General features: G+C 39.1%; 1 protein-coding gene across 2 annotated transcripts in view; it reads right to left on the bottom strand.

Moving 5' to 3' along the window:
• The window catches only part of EFCAB2 (EF-hand calcium binding domain 2), a 221,211-nt gene that overhangs the window by 9,190 nt on the left and 185,021 nt on the right, over positions 1–27,000 (bottom strand). For both annotated transcript variants that reach the window (XM_037822489.1, XM_037822494.1), the window contains one exon: positions 11,643–11,715. In XM_037822489.1, the coding sequence (XP_037678417.1) occupies positions 11,643–11,715 (73 nt within the window). The remainder of the gene's footprint in view (positions 1–11,642; positions 11,716–27,000) is intronic.

Below are 27,000 nucleotides of genomic sequence, written 5' to 3'. Positions count from 1 at the left end.
TCAGTTCCTGTGGGTCCTTGCTTGCTTCTTCTGGGCGCAAACTCTGGATTACATATCTTCTCTCTCAGCTTCGCATCACCAAACATCTTTCTGTCTGCATCTCCAAGCATCTGGGTCTGTGTCAGCTCTAAGCTCTCTTTCTCTCTCCCTGAGCTCTCTTAAGGACTCCAGTAAACTAATTAAGACCCACTCTGAATGGATGGGGTCATGTCTCCATGGAAATAATCTAATCAAAATGTCCTACACACAATTGGGTGGGTCACATCTCCATGAAAACAACTTAATCAAAAGATTCCACCCACAATAGGTCTACTCCCACAAGAGTGGATTAAAAGGACATAGTCTTTTACGGAGTACATAACAGATTCAAACCACCACAACTATTGATCTTAATTTTCATATCAAATCATTTATGAAGAGCTATAAATTTTCCATTCTCTTTCAAAAATCCTTTTAAAAGACCCATAGATCTTATTTTCTTAACAAAAAATAAGAAACCTATAGGTTGCTGCTAAATGGAACACACTGCCACCCAAATGACAACCATTTTTAAATAGATTTATACATGGCTCACACAATTAAAAAGCCTGGAGCCCTCAGACTCTACTATGAGCCGAAAATTTAATCCGTCTGATGACAGAATGACGTATTTCAGAATTTCTGGGCCTGTCACTACATGAACAATTCTCTTTAATTGCCTCTTGGTCCAAGACAAGCATTTTGCAAATTATTGTTCATATGACTCTGGTGTGCTTGAGTAGCACTCTATAACTCCCAAAGCCTAGGAGATAGTTAAAAGTAAAATATCAATCTCATGAGATTACCTAAGGAGCAATAATTTTTAAATGTTGAGTTTCTATTCTGATTACTTCCAACAATTTGCTCCAGAAGTAGGAGCAATGGTTTGCTTTCCTGTTCTCCTACCCCCAAAAAAGCACTGTAGAGCAATCTTAACCTTTAAAAGATCAAAATCTCTCTTCATTTTATGAGCATCCTCATCAACCTACAAGCTGTCCTTAGTTTTTCCAAAGGAAATTCAACTCTCTAACTCTCTCTCCACCATGTGAGAACTGATGAATAACACATAATCTGGTGCCTCATGGTGCTCCACCATGTTCCCTCACAACTTCCCAAGCCCTCAGTGCTGTGAACACTGGTGAAAACTTTGCAGGATCATTCTTGCCTAATAGATTTTTATGAAACCAAAATTATACAAAAATAATAAGTTAAACCAGACTACCTCTAACTAATCAGGACAACAGAAGAGGCAGAAATTTTCTTTGACATTTTTTTTAAAGAGAGACAATGAGTAAACAGAGAACTTGTTTAAAAGTAAAAAAGAAAAATGAAAAGACGATCTGACGATCTTAAACTTGGGCAGATCATAAATCTTTCTATGAACCAACACTGTCCTCTAGAGGCCAGATCTAAACCATTTTTTTTCATACAAAAAGATTTATAAGCAATAGCATAAAAAAAACAATATAACTATATGAAAATTCTAAATATAGAATTTATGGAATTTTTAATACATATCAGGCAATATTTTATATTATAAAAAGTGTTTTACTTCAACTTCCATGTGAGCCCAAGGGAAGAGATGTTTATTTGGTTATATTTCCTAAACAACTTAACTCATAGTTTGTTCAAATACCATAATTACATGGAACTTTGAATAGGAACTGAGATTTGGTAGGTCTGTACAGAGAAGTGTAAAACAGCAACAAATCCCAAAGTAATTTGGCAGAGAATAAAAATACATATGCAGGGCCCCCCTGAAGAGACAGGGGAAAATGCAGAAGTGTTGGACTTCCTCACCTGGATTGCTGCTGATGTTCTCACAAACATTGAGGACTGGCAGTTTGGTACACGAAGTCCTCTATCTTGGGGCTTGCCCTTATGGGAGCTCGTTACTGCAAAGGAGAGGCTAAACCTGCTTATAACTGTGCCTAAGAGTCTCCCCTGAGTACCTCTTTATTGCTCAGATGTGGCCCTCTCTCCAGCTAACCCAACTCGGCAGGTGAACTCACTGCCCTACCCGCCATGTGGGACCTGACTCCCAGGGTTGTAAATCTCCCTGGCAACAAAGGATATGACTCCCAAGGATGAATCTGGACCCGACATCACAGGATTGAGAACATCTTCTTGACCAAAAGGGGGATGCGAAATGAAATGAAATAAAGTTTCAGTGGCTGAGATTCCAAATGGAGTCGAGAGGTCACTGTGGTGGACATTCTTATGCACTATATAGATAACCCTTTTTAGGTTTTAATATATTGGAATAGCTAGAAGTAACTACCTGAAACTATCAAACTCCAACCCAGTAGCCTTGACTCTTGAAGATGATTGTATAACAATGTAGCTTACAAAGGGTGACAGTGTTGATTGTGAAAGCCTTGTGGATCACACTCCCTTTATCCAGTGTATGGATGGATGAGTAGAAAAATAGGGACAAAAACTAAATGAAAAATAGGGTGGGATGGGGGGATGATTTGGGTGTTCTTTTTTACTTTTATTTTTTATTCTTATTTTTACTTTTTCTGTATAAGGAAAATATTGAAAAAAATAGATTGGGGGTGATGAATGCACAACTATATCATGGTACTGTGAATAGCTGATTGTATACCACAGATGATTGTATGATATGTGAAGATATCACAACAAAACTGATTTTTTTTAAAAGTGTTTTATAATAAAACTTTTTATTTTATAATAGTTTAAGATTTTTTAAAAAAATTGCAGAGATAGTACAGAGTCCCCAAATACTCCCTACCCAGTTTCTCCTTACTGTTAACTCTCAACATTACTATCAAAATGCTTTGATACAAGAGCTGAAGAAGCTAAGAGAGATACAGAGACATTTTGGAGAAAGCCATTTTGAAATGCAACATGGGAGCAAAGGCCCAGCAAACACCAGCCACATGCCTTCCCAGCTGACAGAGGTGTTCTGGACACCATCGGCTATTCTTCAGCGAAGGTGTCTTCTTGTCGATGCCTTAGTTTTTATGGCACTTTTATGGCCTTATGACTGTAAATTTGTAACCAAATAAACCCCCTTTATAAAAGCCAAAAAAAAAAAAAAAAAAAAAGAAATGCTTTGCTAATCTCCAGTTGATAAATGTAGGGACTTATTGCTTGATGATGGTGAGTCAAAGTCTTTGGATAAAAATATGACATACACATTTAGAATATTAATATTTTATATATACACACACACACTATATATATACTATAGAGTATGGTCTAATATTTGATATATTTTTATTAAATCTTAAGATAATTTTTATTCATGGATTTAAAGAATCATTGAGCCATCATTGCATAACATTTTAGAAAGTAGTGTTCTTGTCCTAGCTTACTGATGGCCTCATACAATTAATTAGCTTTACCTGCACCAGAAATAATAGTACCAACTCTTCTCGGCCCCATCCCACCCACACCCGGTATCCCATTTCCAGATTCTCAGAAGTGATATTCACTTCTTGTTTCTCTTCTATGACAGAGGATTATGCCATATTTTAAAAACACCTTTTAGAAAAATGATGAAATCTGAATAAAGTGTGGAGTTCAGTTAATAATAATATATCAATACTGGTTCATTAGTTGCAACAAATTTACCATAGTATTTTGATAGTAATGTTAAGAGTTAACAATAGGGGGAAACTGTGGATGACTGTATGGTATGTGACTATATCTCAATAAAACTGAATTTTAAAAAGTTAAGTCAAATATTTTGATGGAATCACAGCCTCAAGGTCTTTACACTCATTCCCATAGTGAAATCATTGGACCATTCTCTTTTCTCATTATAGCATTGTTTATTTTAATGCTGAACCCACTGAATAGGCACAATAAAACACACAGTAAAAATTCATTTCTCCCCAGTGACATAACAATCAGGCAATGAATTAAATTATTTCATGCTTCACAAGAAACAAGATAATATCAGTAGCTAAGATGGTTTATAAAGTACCTACATTTCAACTAGTTCCAGGTCACTAAATAAGATATATATAAGAATTTTTAAAAAATTATTTGTAGTAAAATTATAAAAACCTTGAGATATTTCAAGTTAGGCTTGTATACAAATTTTGAGAAAAATCATATTTTAAAACCAAAATATAAATACAGTTTAGAAAATATTTCTCTACCTTAGTTGAGTAATATCAAAAATTCATTAGAATTTACCAAAAATATTATTTTTACAAAGAAAAATTTTAAAGCCATGTGCTTTAGAAAAATTATTTACTCCAAAGATTCCAGGGGCTATTGTGCAAAGTTAGGATATAAGATTCTTTTGGGTTGTAAGTTCCTTTCCTTTTACTGGAAGTATCAAATATAGATTGAATCACTGCTCATTTGGATCATTAGAGATTCCAAGCACCAACAGGTGGCTAAATGAGGAAATCCATAAGGTGATTTTCTACAATTTGAAGTGATAGAGAGAAAGGGTTGAATTAGTGGGTGTCAGGCCATTAAATCCCCAGTTTTATCTTCTGAGGGTGGGGCTCCAGCTACTCTAATTGTTTCATCCCTTTTAGTTTCTGTTTTTCTCATCTTGGATTTGAGGGCCTCCTCCCCACCCTCAGCAGAGTCCTCTTGTATTTGACAAGGCAACAACTGTTAGAGCAATCGTCCCCACTAAGGTACTCCTTAGAAAAGATCATGTTCTGTTATTCCTTTTCAGTTGGTGTAGACCTATTGTAGGTGGGACCTTTTGATTATGTTATTTCAATTGATATGTGACCCACCTCATTTATAAGAGGATAAAGCACAGAAAAAAAAAAAGCCCCAAAGAAGTTTAGAGAGAAATACACACAGAAGCTAAGAGAGGCAGAAACTAAAAGAGAGAAACTCATGCAGAAGCTCAGAGAGGAAGCCACTGAAGCCAGCGTAGAAGGGGTACATCCCAAATACGGGTTGTCGCTCAGTGTGGCCAATAGAAGTCATACCGAACTAGACTGAAGAGTTAAGAGGGTTTATTTATGCCAGCAGGAGGACAGGGGGAAGCTTTCCTAAATCAGCCTCCCTGAAGTGTTTCTTCAGTTGGTTTTTATACCCATCAGAGACTAGGAGAGTTTATCATTTTAGTTAACATGTAACAGAGGTCTACAGAATTTCAGAAATTTAGTTATTTCCTGTTTTCTTCAGGAACTAGTTGACACCTGGGAAAGGTGCCTCCAAGTGTCTAGAGAGACAGATGAAAAGGCTTTATTCATATCTGGGAGGTCTAGGGAACATAGATGAATGCTTAGTCAAATCTGGGTGCAGACTTCATATTTACATACTGCTTCAAGACTTTACAGATTGCTCCATTGTGAGAATAAGAGCTTCCATTATAGCCTGCTTCCAGCTTTGAAGGTTACATTTTAAGGCTACTTTACAATTTCCTGCTTGCTTACAGTTTTAAGGTTATATTTTAAAAGTCACTGTTACACTAGAAGCTGCAAGCAACAAAAACCCAGGAGAGAAGAGAGATAACAGAAGACGTCACCACATGCTTTCCTTTGTGACAGTGGAGTCCAGGCTCAGCAGCAGTCCTTTCTTCAGGCAGAAGGTATCATCCTGGTGATGACTTAATTTGGACATTTTTCAAGGTCTCAGAATTGTAAACTTGTAAGTTAATAAATCCCCATTGTAAAAGCCAATCCATTTCTGGTATATTGCATTTTATCAGCTTTAGCAAACTAAAACACTTCTCTTCAATGTAACATTGCCAAAGTGTCTCTTTTATAAAAGGTACTGTGCTAGGTGCAAAAAATAAAAAGAAAAATTAAATCCTATTTTCCTGCCTTTCTCCCTTATCCTCTTTGTTAACCCTGACCTCCACCACAACCCACATGCCTAGGGATAAGCAATTCTGAAAAAGTTCTCCTCCTGGTAGTTGCTCAGGTAGCTTTTTCCCCTTAAGTCCTCTCTTTTGCTAAACTGAAAGCTGCACTTGAAATTAATCCAAGGCCTTTCTGGCAATCCAGACAGGACATGCAGCTCTCTGGTCTTGGGTTGCTCATCACTGCTTTATGGGGCAATTCTCTCCAGGGACTCATCTACACTGTTAAAATTAATCAATTTTTTTAAAATTCTTAGAATGCCTGGTCAATGTCAAGTTAGTTCTGATAAAAGAAAAACCGTAAGTTTGATATGAGGGATCTAAGATGGCGGCATAGAGAGGAGTGGAAGCTAAGTAGTCCCCCTTGGAACAACTAAAAAAAAACCAGAAACAACTAGTAAATAATCCAGAATAACTGCAGGGGGACAAACATGACCGTCCACTCATCATACACTAACCTGAATTGGGAGGAATGCCCAAGATCACAGCATAAAATCTGTAAGTAAGAACTGCGGATCCAAATTGGGAGACCCCTCCCCCACAGCCCGAGCTACAAAGTCTTGTGGTGCCAGAGAGAAACTTTCTCCCAGCAAGCGAATATAGCTCAGCTGAGCTCCAACTGGGGTTTTAATTAGCAAGTGTGAATTGTTCACTACGAGGTATGAACCTCAACAAGTAGAGAGAGGCTTTGGATGACGACTGACCTTGGAGAGCCGGAGGGTTGCCTCGGACTAGCTCTGTTCCTTTTTTGACTCAGTGGAAAAAGCCTCGGCCATTTTCAGTTCCCAGTTCTCTGACCCAGACAGGGGTGTGGCACAGGCAAAGAGAGACCACTGAAATGCTAATGACCTCCCCCTAAGGCATCTATCTTCTCTAAGAGGAAAGGGGTGGGGCCCAGCTCTACTACCTGCCTTTCATTCAGAACTTACACCAGTCAAGAATCATAGGCTAATCTTTGCATCAGGCTGAGAGCGCCCTTGCACAGCCTGGCAGCCTGGGGCTTCCTTTGAGGGATGATGTGCACTAGTGACGTAGCACAGCCTTCCCTCAGCAGAGGTCCTGGAAGATCACAGCTGAGAAGAGGGGCCCGCTCAGAAAACCCAGGGACGCTACGTCAATGCCGGTGGTTTGTGGGTCAGTGACAGAGAGGGTCTGGGGCAGAACTGAAATGAAGGCTTAGACTCTTGCAGTGGTCTTGAATCTCTGGGGACACCTGGGAGGTTTGATTATTAAAGCTGCCCTGCCTCCCTGACCACCCAGACACATGCCCCACATTCAGGATGGCAGCTCCAACAACAACCCAAATCATTCACCAACTGAACCCCACAAAAATCATTTCCCCACACACCACAGAGACAGAGTTGGGGAGAACTGACTTGAGGGGTATAGGTGACTCGCAGACGCCATCTGCTGGTAAGTTGGAGAAAGTGTACACCACCAACTTGGTATTTCTGAAAAATTAGATTGGTATTTTTTTTTTTTTTTTTTACAACTTGAAAGAACCCTATCAAGCAAAGCAAATGCCAAGAGGCCAAAAACAACAGAAAATCTTAATGCATATGATAAAACCAGACGATATGGAGAACCCGATCCCAAACACCCAAATCAAAATATCAGAAGACACACAGTACTTGGCACAACTAATCAAACAATAACAATCAAGGAATGAAAACATGGCACAGGATATAAAAGACATGAAGAAGACCATGGAACAGGATAAAAGGGACATAAAGAAGATCCTAGAAGAGCATAAAGAAGAAATTGCAAGAGTTAAATAAAAAAATAGAAGATCTTATGGAAATAAAAGAAATTGTTGGCCAAATTAAAAGACTCTGGATACTCATAATACAAGATTAGAGGAAGCTGAACAATGACTCAGCCTCGAGGACCACAGAACAGAAAATGAAAGAACAAAGGAAAAAAATGGGGAAAAAAATTGAAAAAAATCAAATGGACCTCAGGGATATGATAGATAAAATAAAATGTCGAAATTTAAGACTCAATTGGTGTCCCAGAAGGGGAAATGGTCTCGAAAGAGTATTCAAAGAAATTGTTGGGGAACAACTTCCCAAACCTTCTACACAATATAAAATAAACAAGCATAAAGGCCCAGAGAACTCCAAATAGAATAAATCAAATAAACCACCTCCAAGACATATTCTGATCAGACTCTCAAACACTGAAGAGAAAGAGCAAGTTCTGAAAGCAGCAAGAGAAAAGCAATTCACCACATACAAAGGAAACAACATAAGACTAAGTTGTGACTACTCAGTGGCAGCCACGGAGGTGAGAAGGCAATGGCATGACATATTTAAAATTCTGAGAGAGAAAAATTTCCAACCAAGAATACTTGATCCAGCAAAACTCTCCTTCAAATTTGAGGGAGAGCATAAATTTTTCACAGACAAACAAATGCTGAGAGACTTTGCCAATAAAAGACTGCCCTACTTCAGATACTAAAGGGAGTTCTACCAACAGAGAAGCAAAAAAAAGGAGAAGAGATATAGAGAATTTTAACAGACATATATAGAACCTTAAATCCCAAATCACCAGGACACTCATTTTTCTCTAGTGATCATGGATCTTTCTCCAGAATGGACCATATGCTGGGACATAAAACAAGCCTCAATAAATTAAAAAACAACAACAACAACAACAAAAAAAAAAAACAATTGAACATATTCAAAGCACAATCTCTGACCACAATGGAATACAAATAGAAGTCAATAATTTTTGAATGGTAACTCCACTATTTATTTCCTACATGATATAAAATACATAAACTCTAATGACAAATCACGGGTTTTGAACTCAATGTAAAATATGTAATTTTTGACAAGAACTATATATAGGTGGGGGAATGGAGGAGTATAGGTACATAGTTTATGTGTCCTATTGAAATCAAGTTGGTACCAAAGAAAAACAAGATTGTTATGGATTTAAGAGCTTAATTTTAAGCCCCACAGTAAACACAAAGAAATTATCAGAGAATATGACCATAGAGATGAAAAGTAGAGTATGGGTTAAGAGAAATGGGGGAAGGGGCAATGGGGAGTTAAGAGATGAGTGTAGGGTTGCTGTTAGAGGTGAAGGGAAATTTCTAGTAATGGATGGTGGGAAGGTGATAGCATTACAACATTCTAAATGTGATTAATCCCACTAATGGAATGCTAGGGAGGGGGTGGAATGGGAAGATTTAGGCTGTATATATGTTTTCACAATTGAGAAAAAAAAAAGACAGTCTAAATAGATGACAATTGAATGCCAAGGATGACCCTGAATGGGATCTGAGGATGGAGGACAGGAGGTTCAAAGGGACACAGTTGAGACATAAAGAAAAGGAAATATAGAATGTAAGCTTTGTATCATTGTTGAATCTCTTGTACTTCTTTAGCTGCGCTTAATGGGATTTCATAGAAGAATGTTCTTGTTCATGGGAATTGTATATGTGAATGATAGTGTTTGTTCAAGGATGTGTGCAGCTAGCTCTCATGTTCAGAAGACAAAGCAATAGATGATGGATGATAGATAGGGAGAGAGGGAGGGAGGGAAAGAAATAGCGGTCTGACAACATGTTAAAGTTAGTGGATCAGGGTATCAGGGGGGTCAGGGAAGGCTGAAGTTCTGTGTATGGGGTTTGTACTGTTTTTGCAACTGTTCCTATAACTTTGAATTTATTTCAAAATAAAATGTAAAAAAAAAAAGGTCATTAAAAAAAAAAAAAAGGCAGCAACCTAGTACTGCTAATGACCAGCAAAGGCCCTCTGCAGCTGGATACCTGAAAAAAAAGAAAAAAAAGAAAAACTTCGTGCAATCTAGGTTCTCAAAGCTTTATTGAGAAATTCATGAATTGGGCACCATCCCATTCAGAAAGCAGAAGGGAGATCCATGGAGAGGTTAGAAAGGGGAAGCTCATATATGCAAATGCAGAAGCAAGTGAGGAAATGTTCTGATTGGCTGACAATGGATTTCCGTTTTACGAAGCGGGGGGGTCTTACTAAGTGGGGAACAGATATACATTGATTAGCAAAGGATGCTTGTCCATTCTGAGAAACTAGTTTTAAACAGAAACTATTTTCATCACCAGGTGTTGCTTATCAGCAACCCTGTAAAGGTGTGTTCTGTTTTCCTGGAAAACCCTGCCAATGAAATGTTTTTTTCTTCTGGAAAGCCCTTCTCGAAAAGGGGCCTTGTCCCAGCAACACCCAATGCAAGTGGCCATTTTCTTTTACTTAACAGTTCTTACTATTTTATCCTGTTTACTACTTGTTCTCAAAGTTACTTTTATTTCCTCTAAATAAATATAAATTCCTTGTGGTCTCTATTTCTGCTTCTAATCTCTTTTGTGAAGTTGGAATGGTAAATAGCTTTACTAAGACTTAAACTCCCATTTTACTCGGGAAACTACAAAGAAGAAACAAAAAGCAACTGAGGCAAGCTGATGTACCAAAGACCTCTTGTGGTGCTAATTAAGACCCCTGCCTCTATGGGAAAGGAGGAACTGTGATTAATAAGTCATGCTGGCACCAACAAGTCTGCTTATCTTCACCAAATAGGCCCATTCCTATACAAACATTCTGTTTGGGCAGCTTTTACAGATTTATGGTACCCAAGGACACCCTGCCCCAGACAACTCACATAGCTCATGTCCTCCTCGCATCCCCGGCCCCATTCCTCCATACCCTTTCTTTGTTCTAAGCAGGTCTATAAACTGTTTTGCAGGTCTATAAACTGTTTTTCAGCCACTTTGTCTTGAGTAGTAACTTTCTTTTAGTTATGCTCCCATGCATCAATAAACTTATTCTGCACCTTGGTTTTCAGAGACTGTTTTCAAATTAACACTTTGAACTGACATCACTTACTATTTTTTTTCATCTGTCAATATTCTTTCTCCATATGATCAATCTCTTCCATCTATCTGTCTTTCTTCAATTAATTTTAAAGATAGGATAATATCTAGAGTGGGTTCTTTACATCATCTATTGAATTATTTGTTCAGTGATTTCTTCAAGATTTGATCTTAATGCTTTCAGATCTTGTTAGTTGGCTGTGCTGACTTGAATCTATTATGTACCCCAGGAAAGCCATATTATTTTAATTCAATCCTGTGGTTTCAGACTTATTATGGGTAGGATATTTTGATTAGGTTGTTTCCATGGAGATGTGGCCCAATCAACTGTGGGTGAGACCTTTTGATACGATTATTTCCATGGAGGTGTGACCCTGCCCCAGAAAGACATTGGGGATGCTAAACTAAGAGATGAATCCAATAGTTTGCCCCAGAGAAGCTAAGAGAAGACCCCCCAGATGCTTAGAGAGAAATGCCCTGGGAGAACAAGCAAGAATGCAAAGGAGCTGAGAGAGAGGAGCTAAGAGTGACAGAAGCCCAGAGACATTCTGGAGAAAGCCATTTTGAAACCAGAACCTGGGAGCAAAGGACCAGCAGACACCAGCCACGTGCCTTCCCAGCTGACAGAGGTGTTCCAAATGCCACTGGCCTTTCTTCAATGAAGGTATCCTCTTGTTGATGCCTTAGTTTGGAACTTTTATGGCCTTAGAGATGTAAATTTTTAACCTAATAAATTCCCTTGTAAAAGCCAATCCATTTCCGGTATTTTGCATAATGGCAGCTTTAGCAAACCAGAACATTGCCTAATTTGCATGGCTTCCCTAATATTTTCACTGAACACATTCAGTACCTTTCAGCATCTTTAGTTTCAGGTAAGCATTTTTAGATTACAAATGTTACACCAGGTTCTTTGGATCAATACCCAAAGAGCGTGCTGAATGAAACTTTCTTAGCCTTACTTACCTCTGCAATCAGGTCATGTAGCTCTCCTTCACTAGGGCAACATCCTAAGGACCTGATAATTGTTCCAATCTCTCTGGCAGAAAAAAAAAAGAAGTTGTCATTACCTTTAGAACATAAACTCTGAAGGGGCAAGTGGTATGTTTCTCTCAATTATTTCAGTGCATATAAAAGATACTTCCTGGAGAAAGGAAAAATGCCAAGTGAACCAAGGAAAGAAGTGCTTTCATTGACTGGCAAATTCAAGCCCTGCTTGGGCCCAAATCAAAAAGTTCTAGAGAAAGAAATAGAGAAAAAAGAAGAAAAAGAAATGTCAGCTCATTACCAGATGATGTTAAGTGCAACCTCATCTTTTACTTCCGTAAAATGCGGGTGATAACATCTACCTCAGAGGTTCCTGGTGAAGTTTACAGTAGTACAGAGTACTTAAAGACATGGCCTCTAATTCCAGACTGCTAGGATTCAAATCCCACTTCTGCAATTTGCCAGACTGAGCAGGTTGCCTACCTTATCTCTTCAGAGATAAGCCTCCTGCACTATAAAATAGTACCTACCTCAAAATACTTAGGGCTCTGCTGGACATACTCTTAGGCTAAATAAACAGGAGATATCACTAATGTAAAGCACAGCTTTTAGCAGAGTAGCCATTCAAATAAATATTAGTTATTGTAAAAAGAAATAAAACAAGAGTTACTATGGCTAAGTGATTTCAAATGGAGTCAGGAGGTCATTCCCGATAATCTTATGCAAATCTCAGCCAGATATCACAAAGTACATGTGAAGCCTCAAGCAACAATGTTCCTCTGAAACCATAAGGACATCTCGACACCAGACACAAACCACAAGATAAGGAAATCAGTAAACTAACCTGAAGCACATTTGGAACTCCCCAAATACCCACCAATCACAAACAATCTTTGTAATCTTTCTACTTTTTCTTAAAAAACCCTTGCTTCAGGGACAGGAAGAGACATTTGCCCACTGGTGCTTATGGCAGCATTATCCATGATTTGAGGTGAATGGAGATGGCCTGAGGGTACAACCAAGGGTGAACAGAAGGGCAAACTCTGCTGTTTACATACAATGGAACATTGAATGGCTGCAAGAAGGAATGACATTGTGAGGTATGCAACTAGGTGAATGGACCTTGAGGACATTATGTTGAGTAAAATAAGCTAGAAAGGAAAGGACGAATATTGTAAGGCCTCACTAATATAAACTTACTATAATGAGGAAATGCTGAGAATTGAATTTGAGAGCATAGGAGCCAGGGGATAGAATGTGCACACAGACTGGGCAATCAACAATTCAGGAGTGCAGAGTGTTCAATGAGGCTGGCTGTAAAGGTTCAGAGATTGTAAGTGCTTACAGCAGTCACATCTATTCCTGAGATTTGACTGTTATTTAAGAGATGTTTATTTGTTACAAAATTTATGTTCTCTGTTGCATGCTTTCTAAATAACCTGTATGGTCAGTTTATTTAAACAACATGGTTGCATGGAACCTAGAGTGGGGAATGTTATTCTGTACAGGTTAATACAATACCCCGATGCACCTCAGAGTACTTTGGGGAGAAAATAAAAAAGTATTTGCGAAGTCCCATGGAGTGATTGGGGAAAAATGCAGAGCTAGTAAACTTCCTTCTTTATTTTGGAATAATGAAAATGTTCTAAAATTGATTGTGGCGATGAATGCACAACTATATAATGATACTGTGAGCCACTGATTGTATACTTTGGATGGATTATATGGTATGTGAGTATATCTCAACAAAACTGCATTTAAAAAACAAAACAAACAAACAAAAACCCTTGCTTGAAGTGCTAAGAAAGAACAGGATTTGGATTGATACCTTAATCCGTGCTCTCAGAATTATAATTCTAAGATCCCAAATAAAAGCCTTTGTTGCCTTGTAGCTTAGTTTGTTATTTTTCCGTTGACACTGTTCACCTCATCCTCCCCAGCAATAATGTAATTCAATACAACAAATGACCTAAGAAAATATAAATTATATTCAGCACTCTCTGGATACTAAGACAGGAAATTTATAATAGATTATTAAATATTTGTATTCGAAGTGATTAAAATTAAAGTTGTAATATTTGAATGTAAATTTAACTTCACAAATATTCACTTAACTAGTGATTGGATGATTTTAGTGGTATTATATTTACTCCCTAATCGACAGAGAAAACATTTTAAACAAAAAATTTTTAATTCCTCATTTAAAGATGTTGCAAGATAGAGTGGTGAATGGGAAGTGGGATTTGGTGAGTTTGTACAGGCTGGAGTGAAATCCGATACATCCCAGAGTGATATGGCAGAGAGTAAAAGTGTATTTGCAGGACCCCCGAGGAACTGGGGAGAAATGCGGAAATGCTGGACTTCCCCACGTTGGTTGTTGCTGATTTTCCCACAACATTGAGGACTTCCAATTTGGTGGGCCGAGTCCTTGATCTGGGGGCTTCTCTTGTGAGGATAATTGCTGCAAGGGAGAGGCAGAGCCTACTTATAATTGGGCCTAGGAGACCCCTGCAGAGAGCCTCTTTGTTGCTCAGATGCGGCCTCCTCTCTCTCTAAGCCCACTCGGCAGGTGAACTCACTACCCTCCCCGCTGCGTGGGACATGACTCCCAGGGGTGTAAATCATCCCCCTGGCAATGTGGGAAATGACTCCTGGAGATGAGCCTGAACTCAGCACTGGGGGACTGAGAGGATCTTCTTGACCAAAAGGAGGAAGAGAGATGAAACAAAATAAGGTTCCAGTGGCTGCGAGATTTCAAATGGAGTCGAGAGGTCACTCTGGAGGATATTCTTATGCACTATATAGATATCACTTATTAGTTTTTAGTGTGTTGGAATGGCTACAGGGAAATACCATTTTTCAAGGTTGTCTTAGCAGTGAGCAACCTTGAGGGATAAGATAATGTCTCCTGTCAGGACAAGTGTAGGCTTGCTTAACCACTTGCTATAAAATTGCAACAAGTGAACCAACCTCAACAAGCCAATGCTGAAGCTGCTTGTGGTTCCAAAAGTATTCAAGTGACTTTGTCATTGACGCAAGAATCTCAAGTCTTCTGCCAATATCCAAGGTGTGAAGTGCAAGATTACAGCTCTGGTAATGGATCCAGAAGGTACAGAAGAACTCATCCAAGAATGTATTGACTGGAGGAGACAATAGCCCAGTAAGAACTCGGAGAAGTACCAACATTTAAGGAATGTCAAGGAAGAAGAACCTGCAATAGAGACAGCAGTAAGAGCCAGTCAAAGTCCAGGAGAATGGGGTGTCATAGAAGCTAAGGAAAGAGATTGAAAAATCAGTAGTTATCTTGGTGTCAAATGCTGCTGGGAGGTCAAACAAGATGAATTCTGAGAAATGTCCACTGAATTTAGTAAGAAGATCAGTTATAATTTTGGCAAGGTAAGTTTCTGTTGAAGGTAGGGGAAAACTAGACTGCAGTCAGTTGAGGATGGATCAAGGAGAATGGATCTAAGAAGAGAAGGGGAGGAAGGGATGTCTGGAGGAAGACAGATGTGAGCATGTAAGCTAATGGGAATGAGCCAGTACAAAGAAAAAGGCTGATGAGGTGGGTGGGGTTCCTGAGAAGGTAGTAAGGGCTGGGCCCCAATGCTTAGTGCTCAGTGTCCACACAGCCACCTCCATCCTAGGTCCTAGCCATATGCAAATAGCTGTTTATGAGAAGGTGACAGTTTCTTCCTTATACTCTTAGGAAATTTCACTCTCTCTCTCTTTCCACTTCCCTTTGTGGAACCTATCACCATCCTCTTCTCTTCTGCAATAATCTAGCTAGATTGTCTCATTTTTCCTAGGTAGATCATTGGAAAGAAAACCTATGTGATGTCTTCTAGAATTAAGCAACTTTCTAGACCTGGAACACAAAGGTCTGACAGCTGTAAGGAAGAAGGGCAAAGACTGTTTTGCTGATGAGTGCACAGGGACCTAAAGAATAACACAAATCTCTCAAGAATTCCTGTTACAGCTACAGATTTGCTAAATGACCTGTCTTTCTCTTTTCCTCCAATTACACTGGAAGAAGTGCTCTCCTCCTGTGGAAAGCTAATCTTCTTCACTTGTACTCTGGGGCCCTAGAATGCGTGTTAAGCATCCCTGTGGCTGAGGTTGGCATAGAACAAGTGGATACTTCAGGCGTACACATCTCATCGGCACCGTGATTGTTTTCCTTTTTCCCATTTTTCCTAAACACTGCATTAGCCTTAAGGTTCCAGTACCGTATAGGAAAGGAAGAGAAGGAGCCACAAAAACTATTAATGTTGACCTTTTTACTGAGGTCAAGGAAGAGGACTGGAACCAGATTTGATTGGATTTAGAAAAATAAAGAAATGTGACATTTCTTTTACCTCAAGTCTTATAGTACAATTCAAATCTGTAACCCCAGTTTATGGTTTGGGAATGGGATGATGAAGAAGTTCCCATATGAGGACTTTGTGTAGCACAAGGCAAGATCCTACACTGAGGGAAGGAAGAATAAAGACAATCTTAACTGTTTCTGGGCTCTATTCTCATCATTGGCCCTATTTAAGGGGTTTGGCTAACAGCCCAATATAAGAGACTGAACAAAACAAAACTATATACAGCATAGATTGAGAGCGGGCCTCAGTAAAACTAACCTATTTAAATAGGCTACCCCAGAAAATGAACTAATGCCCTCTCAAAATGTTTGGATTCATAAGAATTTGCTATAATGAGTTTCCAAAGTATATAAACATTATCGTATTTCAATTCAATCACATTTTTAAAAATCAAACCCTTCTGTCAGAAACCTGCAGTAGGGGTCATATAAAGTTTTTAAGGCCTATAGGCAACTTCTCTGTTGCTCTCTACTTCTATGGCCCAATTCTAGCCTAGCCTTTGAGGCAGAACATGATCTTTCTCTTCTTGTTCTGATCAGAAGTGTTTCTGGACTTGGTGTAGCTCCTGACTCTCCTCTCCCATGTTCACTTCTTTGACTGATAATCTGATTCTGATCTTCTACATTCCTAACCTTCGACTTAGCAATTTGATTCATGGTCTCCTATGTTCTTGAACTTCATTACTCAAGTTTCAAGACATGGAATCCCCTTACCTATTCTCTGATCTTTCTGAAAATTGCCTCCCTTTAATCTGTGTGTGACACACATTGGCTACCCCGCCTGTTTCTTTCTAACATGAACACAGTTCTTCCTCCCGAGAGTCTCATCACTTCACCAACTAATTTTTCATTATTTCCTATACTTTTTGGAAGACCGTTGTGTCCCCAAAGCAAGGCAGGAATTTTTCAGACCTTTTGCTTTTAGTTAGATGAGATTACCAACAAGTGTTGGAAGAATAAATCCCTAAGAGTACTATATCTTCCTTTGGTCCAACTTGTGTGACTTGCTTTGGGAATGAATCATCCATTTCCTCCCTCTGCCCTCAGGTTCTGCCGTATATTCCCATGACACGTCACTTTCATTCCTCTGTCCCTTTATCTTCACTCAAATGTTTCCTTCAGGCTTGTTAATTTCTACAAAGCTTTTTATCTTCTTGACATACAAGGGCTTCCCTGTTTGCCTTCCTGGACAGTCTATTTCTTCAATCAAGTATACATTTCCATCACTATAGTCCAATTATAATTCCAAACTCACCAAATCTCAGCAATATGATAAGGCTGTGCATGTCTCTCCGGGTGCTCATATTTCAAAACAGCAAGCCCTAGGCTTGCTCTCCCATTTTAAAACCTGCACTGAATCTGATGTGCTTGATATTTTCTATGTGCCTGCCTCTGACATCCTCTCTCCATTGTTCTCTACCACACTCTGTTCCCCACAAGTGACTAACCTCTACGAATTGCATCAGGCTCCCTTGCCCTCAGGCTTCCTGTTGAGTTTTTGTTCAATGCTCAGCCTAGCTTTGCGGTTTTCTATAGCTGTGTAATAAGCAACCCAAAATTTAGTGGCTTAATCAACAGTGAATTTTTTATTATTCACAATTCTGTTGGTTGGCTAGGTGGCTCCCTCACTGTGTTTAGCAGTTAATTAATCTATACATGGCTGCTCTACATTCTACAGTTAGCCATTCAAAATTGCCATTACCTCCATCCTGAATGCTACATCCCTTAACCTTCCATCATGTCTGCTCTGTTAATCCATAACCCTAGGCATCTCTAATTTCCCTTCCCTTGTTGCAACAAGGCATTGCTGGAGGAAAACAAGGAACAAAAAAAATACGGTCCACTATAAATTCATTCCATCCGACATCAAAAGTTTCCCTGATGCTGCTTATATTATAATATATTATAATTATATTATATATATATTAAATATTAAATTTAATTAAATTAAATTAAAATTAATTTATTAATTTTAATATTAATTTATTAATTATTTAATTATTAATTTATTATTAATTAATTAATTATTAATAATTATATTAATATAATTAATATTTATATATGATATTATATTGATATAATTAATAATTATATAATAATTAATAATATAATTATTTATTAATTAATTATTTATTAATATTAAATAAAATTAATTAAATTAAATTAAAAATTAAATATTATATATATTAAATATATATTATAATATAATTATATTATATTCAGCTCCTGTTGATTCCCTGACAAACTCCCCCAGACAGCTCACCGTCAAGTTCCAACGCATGCACTTCCTTAATCTCAGCAGAAGACCTTATTACCTACTTCAAGGAACAGATGAAAACTGCTTAGGCTGGGCACTGTCACTTACCCTCTCACCACCTTCACAGTCACTGCCTTTATAATACTAGGCTTCTTTTCTTATGCTTTCAGTCTTGGGGAAATAAAAAGTGTTCTTTTTTAATAAAGCTAACTTCTCTTAATTTTTTTTTAATTCCAGCGTTGTCTCCTAAAACACTTGCCTCTCCCTCTCAGCATCTTCATTCTTTCCTCTTTTGCCTTAAAATATTCAGATACCTTCCTCATCTTGAAAAAATTTTGATAGGTACTTTACCACTCCCAACCATTCTATTTCTCTGCTTCTTTTTGCCATCTCAACACTTCTTCTAAAACTATTTATCTTGTAACTGTTAGCTCCATTTTTCACTCATCCATTAACCCCTTTGCAAAATCCTGCCATCACTAGCTCTCCACTGAAATCGATCACTCAATCCATGTTGCTCTCCCTTCTTCCTTTCCTGTCTCAATCACTCTCTCTTCCCTCCTCAACCCCCTTAACTGGCTCCTGCCCCCTATCCTGGGTTGCAATACATGATTTCTGCTGTTTAAAATATTATATAAAGCTATGAGAAAAAGCATTAACTTGGATTTGGACATAAAGATGATCAGTGGTGATCTTAATAAGAGTACTTGCACAGAAGAAAGGAAGGAAAAGAGCTCTGATGGTAAAAAAAAATTTTTTTTAGATCACAAGTATAGAACACACAATTGAAGAATATGACTATTAAAGAGAATACACATCATAACACAATAGCTAACAGTTATACAGCACTTTCTGTTCTCCAGACACTGTTCTAGCATAGTACATATATTAAATCATTTAATCCTCACAACAATCCTATGAAGTAGGTACTATTATTATCTCCATTGTACAGATCAAGGAAACTAAAGCCCAAACAAGTTAAACAGTTTCCCCCATGACACGTAAAGCAGTATCTTCAGGACTAGGGAAATCTCAGTAACAGCTGTGGAGAAGTCTGACAAGAGGGATAAATAGAAAATGGCAATGAGAATAGGAACAATCTCTCACAATGTGAGAAAGGTAGATAATTTAGCTTTCTAACTTAGGAACAGACAGACACCTCCTCTAAGACTTCTAGGAAGAACAGTCCCATATCTCCCTCATATCCCTCATACCATCATGATCTGTAAGGATGTGAGAAAAAAATATATCTTCAGGCTGTCAGGTTGGTATTAATAGAATACAGTCATTCAGTGTTTATTATGTATACCAGGCTCTGTTTTAAAGTATTATAAATATTTTCACTTTTTTCTCACAATAGTTCTGTGCAGTAGATACAATTATTTTATTGATGAGGAAACTGAACCATAGAAAGGTTAAGTAATTTTCCCATGACAACACCACATGTAAATAGTGGAAATGGGATTCAAACACACAGTCTAAAATCCATGCTATTAAACATTGCACACTGGAACCTAAGATGGCGGCTAGGTGAAACAGGGCAAAAAAACACCTCCGTGAAAAATACTAGATAAAAACCAGAAAGTGATCCAGAACACCAGTTTCAGTGATGCACCAGCTGGACAAGGTCTGCTAAAACCACAGGGACCGTGCACTTGGTGAAACCAGGAGTCTGTGTTCTGAAACAAATGAGTAAGCCGGCTGAAAGTCCCGTGGCCGCGCTGCAGTGTGGGGAAACCGGGGATTGGTGTTTGGAGATGGACAAGTTCTTTTAAAAAAAAAAGAAAACAACCCAGGAGTAGCTGCAGTTACGACGGTGAGAACCACGCAGTGAAGCACAGCAGGAGCGGGCTGTGCCAACCTCTTAGTGTCTGGCATGGAGGATAGACTGCCGCTGATTCCCTCAGGCCAGGGGGGCACAGGGGAGAGCCAAAAGGAGAAAGAAACTGCACTGCTTGCAGCCGGCTCCTGCCCGGGGCCATACCCATAGCCCAGAGCTGCGCCAGGAAACCCAGTGTGATGGTGAGTGTATCCCATGGCACCGCGCACACGCCACAATATCGGCCGTGGACAGTGGCCTTGGGTGCATGCACAGCTAGTTGTCCTGGAGCTGGGAAGGTGGAGCTGTGCGAAGGGGCGGGGGTTGAGATGCCCCATTCAGCCATCTTTGCATTTGCAGCCATCTGGGAGCGCCCATGCATGGCCCGGCAGCCCAGGGCTTCCCTTGAGGGATGGCGCGCACTTGTGACGTAGCACTGCCTTCCTTCAGCAGAGGTCCTGGAAGATCACAGCTGAGAAGGGGGGCCTGCTTGGAAAACCCAGGGACGCTATGTCAATGCCGGGGTCTTGTGGGTCAGCAGCAGAAAAAATCTGGGGCAAAACTGAAATGAAGGCTTAGACTCTTGCAACAGCCTTGAATCTCCGGGAACACCTGGGAGGTTTGATTATTAAAACTGCCCTGACTCCCTAACCACCCAGACACATGCCCCACAAGTTGTATTTTTTACAACTTGAAAGAACCCTATCAAGCAAAGCAAATGCCAAGAGGCCGAAAACAACAGAAAATCTTAAAGCATATGATAAAATCAGATGATATGGAGAACCTAATCCCAAACACTCAAATCAAAACATCAGAAGAGACACAGTACTTGGCACAATTAATCAAAGGACTACAATCAAAGAATGAGAGCATGGCACAGGATATAAAGGACATGAAGAAGACCATAGAACAGGATATAAAGGACATAAAGAAGACCCTAGAAGAGCATAAAGAAGAAATTGCAAAAGTAAATAAAAAAATAGAAGATCTTATGGAAATAAAAGAAATTGTTGGCCAAATTAAAAAGACTCTGGATACTCATAATACAAGATTAGAGGAAGTTGAACAATGACTCAGTGTCCTGGAGGACCACAGAACAGAAAATGAAAGAACAAAAGAAAGAATGGGGAAAAAAAATGAAAAAATTGAAATGGATCTGAGGGACACGATACATAAAATAAAATGTCCAAATTTAAGACTCGTTGGTGTTCCAGAAGGGGAAGAGAAGGGTAAAGGTCTAGAAAGAGTATTCAAAGAAATTGTTGGGGAAAACTTCCCAAACCTTCTACACAATATAAATACACAAAGCATAAAGGCCCAGAGAACTCCAAATAGAATAAATCCAAATAAACCCACTCCAAGACATATTCTGATCAGACTCTCAAACACTGAAGAGAAGGAGCAAGTTCTGAAAGCAGCAAGAGAAAAGCAATTCACCACATACAAAGGAAACAACATAAGACTAAGTAGTGACTACTCAGCGGCCGCCATGGAAGCGAAAAGGCAGTGGCATGACATATTTAAAATTCTGAGAGAGAAAATTTTCCAAACAAGAATACCTGATCCAGCAAAACCCTCCTTCAAAATTGAGGGGGAGGCGGGGCAAGATGGCAGACTGGTGAGCTGTATGTTTTAGTTACTCCTCCAGGAAAGTAGGTAAAAAGCCAGGAACTGCGTGGACTGGACACCACAGAGCAATCTGACTTTGGGCATACTTCATACAACACTCATGAAAACGTGGAACTGCTGAGATCAGCGAAATCTGTAAGTTTTTGCGGCCAGGGGACCCGCGCCCCTCCCTGCCAGGCTCAGTCCCGGGGGAGGAGGGGCTGTCAGCTCCAGGAAGGAGAAGGGAGAATTGCAGTGGCTGCTCTTATCGGAAACTCATTCTACTGATTCAAACTCCAACCATAGATAGACTGAGACCAGACACCAGAGACTCTGAGAGCAGCCAGCCCAGCAGAGAGGAGACAGGCATAGAAAAAAACAACACGAAAAACTCCAAAATAAAAGCAGAGGATTTTTGGAGTTCTGGTGAACACAGAAAGGGGAAGGGCGGAGATCAGGCCTTGAGGCGCATATGCAAATCCCGAAGCAAGGCTGATCTCTCTGCCCTCTGGACCTTTCCTTAATGGCCCTGGTTGCTTTGTCTATTAGCATTTCAATAACCCATTTAGATCTCTGAGGAGGGCCGTTTTTTTTTGTTTTGTTTTTTTTTTAAATCCTTTTTGCTTTTTCTAAAACAATTACTCTAAGAAGCTCAATACAGAAAGCTTCAAAGAATTGCAATTTGGGCACGTCAAGTCAAGAGCAGAACTAAGAGAGCTCTGAGACAAAAGGCAATAATCCAGTGGCTGAGAAAATTCACTAAACAACACAACTTCCCAAGAAAAGGGGGGTGTCCGCTCACAGCCACCATCCTGGTGGACAGGAAACACTCCTGCCCATCGCCAGCCCCATAGCCCAGAGCTGCCCCAGACAACCCAGTGTGACGGAAGTGCTTCAAATAACAGGCACACACCACAAAACTGGGCGTGGACATTAGCCTTCCCTGCAACCTCAGCTGAATGTCCCAGAGCTGGGAAGGGGGAGCAGTGTAAATTAACAGAGCCCCATTCAGCCATCATTTGAGCAGACTGGGAGCCTCCCAACACAGCCCAGCAGCCCAGAACTGCCCTGGGGGGACGGCACTCACCTGTGACATAGCACAGTCATCCCTCAACAGAGGACCCGGGGTGCACAGCCTGGAAGAGGGGCCCACTTGCAAGTCTCAGGAGCCATACGCCAATACCAAAGACTTGTGGGTCAGTGGCAGAGACAAACTGTGGCAGGACTGAACTGAAGGATTAGACTATTGCAGTAGCTTTAAAACTCTAGGATCATCAGGGAGATTTGATTGTTAGGGCCACCCCCCCCTCCCCGACTGCCCAGAAACACGCCCCACATACAGGGCAGGCAACACCAACTACACACGCAAGCTTGGTACACCAATTGGGCCCCACAAGACTCACTCCCCCACTCACCAAAAAGGCTAAGCAGGGGAGATCTGGCTTGTGGAGAACAGGTGGCTCGTGGACGCCACCTGCTGGTTAGTTAGAGAAAGTGTACTCCACGAAGCTGTAGATCTGATAAATTAGAGATAAGGACTTCAACTGGTCTACAAACCCTAAAAGAACCCTATCAAGTTCAGCAAATGCCACGAGGCCAAAAACAACAGAAAATTATAAAGCATATGAAAAAACCAGACGATATGGATAACCCAAGCCCAAGCACCCAAATCAAAAGACCAGAAGAGACACACCTAGAGCAGCTACTCAAAGAACTAAAGATGAACAATGAGACCATAGTACGGGATATGAAGGAAATCAAGAAGACCCTAGAAGAGCATAAAGAAGACATTGCAAGACTAAATAAAAAAATGGATGATCTTATGGAAATTAAAGAAACTGTTGACCAAATTAAAAAGATTCTGGACACTCATAGTACAAGACTAGAGGAAGTTGAACAACGAATCAGTGACCTGGAAGATGACAGAATGGAAAATGAAAGCATAAAAGAAAGAATGGGGAAAAAAATTGAAAAACTCGAAATGGACCTCAGGGATATGATAGATAATATGAAACGTCCGAATATAAGACTCATTGGTGTCCCAGAAGGGGAAGAAAAGGGTAAAGGTCTAGGAAGAGTATTCAAAGAAATTGTTGGGGAAAACTTCCCAAATCTTCTAAACAACATAAATACACAAATCATAAATGCTCAGCGAACTCCAAATAGAATAAATCCAAAAAAACCCACTCCGAGACATATACTGATCACACTGTCAAACATAGAAGAGAAGGAGCAAGTTCTGAAAGCAGCAAGAGAAAAGCAATTCACCACATACAAAGGAAACAGCATAAGACTAAGTAGTGACTACTCAGCAGCCACCATGGAGGCGAGAAGGCAGTGGCACGATATATTTAAAATTCTGAGTGAGAGGAATTTCCAGCCAAGAATACTTTATCCAGCAAAGCTCTCCTTCAAATTTGAGGGAGAGCTTAAATTTTTCACAGACAAAGAAATGCTGAGAGAATTTGCTAACAAGAGACCTGCCCTACTGGAGATACTAAAGGGAGCCCTACAGACAGAGAAACAAAGACAGGACAGAGAGACTTGGAGAAAGGTTCAGTACTAAAGAGATTCGGTATGGGTACAATAAAGGATATTAATAGAGAGAGGGAAAAATATGGCAAACATAATCCAAAGGATAAGATGGCCGATTCAAGAAATGCCTTCACGGTTTTAACGTTGAATGTAAATGGATTAAACTCCCCAATTAAAAGATATAGATTCGCAGAATGGATCAAAAAAAATGAACCATCAATATGTTGCATACAAGAGACTCATCTTAGACACAGGGACACAAAGAAACTGAAAGTGAAAGGATGGAAAAAAATATTTCATGCAAGCTACAGCCAAAAGAAAGCAGGTGTAGCAATATTAATCTCAGATAAAATAGACTTCAAATGCAGGGATGTTTTGAGAGACAAAGAAGGCCACTACATACTAATAAAAGGGGCAATTCAGCAAGAAGAAATAACAATCGTAAATGTCTATGCACCCAATCAAGGTGCCACAAAATACATGAGAGAAACATTGGCAAAACTAAAGGAAGCAATTGATGTTTCCACAATAATTGTGGGAGACTTCAACACATCACTCTCTCCTATAGATAGATCAACCAGACAGAAGACCAATAAGGAAATTGAAAACCTAAACAATCTGATAAATGAATTAGATTTAACAGACATCTACAGGACATTACATCCCAAATCACCAGGATACACATACTTTTCTAGTGCTCACGGAACTTTCTCCAGAATAGATCATATGCTGGGACATAAAACAAGCCTCAATATTTTAAAAAGATTGAAATTATTCAAAGCACATTCTCTGACCACAATGGAATACAATTAGAAGTCAATAACCATCAGAGACTTAGAAAATTCACAAATACCTGGAGGTTAAACAACACACTCCTAAACAATCAGTGGGTTAAAGAAGAAATAGCAAGAGAAATTGCTAAATATATAGAGACGAATGAAAATGAGAACACAACATACCAAAACCTATGGGATGCAGCAAAAGCAGTGCTAAGGGGGAAATTTATAGCACTAAACGCATATATTAAAAAGGAAGAAAGAGCCAAAATCAAAGAACTAATGGATCAACTGAAGAAGCTAGAAAATGAACAGCAAACCAATCCTAAACCAAGTACAAGAAAAGAAATAACAAGGATTAAAGCAGAAATAAATGACATAGAGAACAAAAAAACAATAGAAAGGATAAATATCACCAAAAGTTGGTTCTTTGAGAAGATCAACAAGATTGACAAGCCCCTAGCTAGACTGACAAAATCAAAAAGAGAGAAGACCCATATAAACAAAATAATGAATGAAAAAGGTGACATAACTGCAGATCCTGAAGAAATTAAAAAAATTATAAGAGGATATTATGAACAACTGTATGGCAACAAACTGGATAATGTAGAAGAAATGGACAATTTCCTGGAAACATATGAACAACCTAGACTGACCAGAGAAGAAATAGAAGACCTCAACCAACCCATCACAAGCAAAGAGATCCAATCAGTCATCAAAAATCTTCCCACAAATAAATGCCCAGGGCCAGATGGCTTCACAGGGGAATTCTACCAAACTTTCCAGAAAGAACTGACACCAATCTTACTCAAACTCTTTCAAAACATTGAAAAAAATGGAACACTACCTAACTCATTTTATGAAGCTAACATCAATCTAATACCAAAACCAGGCAAAGATGCTACAAAAAAGGAAAACTACCGGCCAATCTCCCTAATGAATATAGATGCAAAAATCCTCAACAAAATACTTGCAAATCGAATCCAAAGACACATTAAAAAAATCATACACCATGACCAAGTGGGGTTCATTCCAGGCATGCAAGGATGGTTCAACATAAGAAAAACAATCAATGTATTACAACACATTAAAAACTCAAAAGGGAAAAATCAATTGATCATCTCAATAGATGCTGAAAAAGCATTTGACAAAATCCAACATCCCTTTTTGATAAAAACACTTCAAAAGGTAGGAATTGAAGGAAACTTCCTCAACATGATAAAGAGCATATATGAAAAACCCACAGCCAGCATAGTACTCAATGGTGAGAGACTGAAAGCCTTCCCTCTAAGATCAGGAACAAGACAAGGATGCCCGCTGTCACCACTGTTATTCAACATTGTGCTGGAAGTGCTAGCCAGGGCAATCCGGCAAGACAAAGAAATAAAAGGCATCCAAATTGGAAAAGAAGAAGTAAAACTGTCATTGTTTGCAGATGATATGATCTTATATCTAGAAAACCCTGAGAAATCAACGATACACCTACTAGAGCTAATAAACAAATTTAGCAAAGTAGCGGGATACAAGATTAATGCACATAAGTCAGTAATGTTTCTATATGCTAGAAATGAACAAACTGAAGAGACACTCAAGAAAAAGATACCATTTTCAATAGCAACTAAAAAATCAAGTACCTAGGAATAAACTTAACCAAAGATGTAAAAGACCTATACAAAGAAAACTACATAACTCTACTAAAAGAAATAGAAGGGGACCTTAAAAGATGGAAAAATATTCCTTGTTCATGGATAGGAAGGCTAAATGTCATTAAGATGTCAATTCTACCCAAACTCATCTACAGGTTCAATGCAATCCCAATCAAAATTCCAACAACCTACTTTGCAGACTTGGAAAAGCTAGTTATCAAATTTATTTGGAAAGGGAAGATGCCTCGAATTGCTAAAGTCACTCTAAAAAAGAAAAACGAAGTGGGAGGACTTACACTCCCTGACTTTGAAGCTTATTATAAAGCCACA

Source organism: Choloepus didactylus, chromosome 2 (genome assembly GCF_015220235.1).
Source record: "Choloepus didactylus isolate mChoDid1 chromosome 2, mChoDid1.pri, whole genome shotgun sequence".
Lineage (NCBI taxonomy): Eukaryota > Metazoa > Chordata > Mammalia > Pilosa > Megalonychidae > Choloepus > Choloepus didactylus.
The sequence above is the reverse complement of the archived record's forward strand: the minus strand, read 5'-3'. Positions and strand labels throughout refer to the sequence as shown.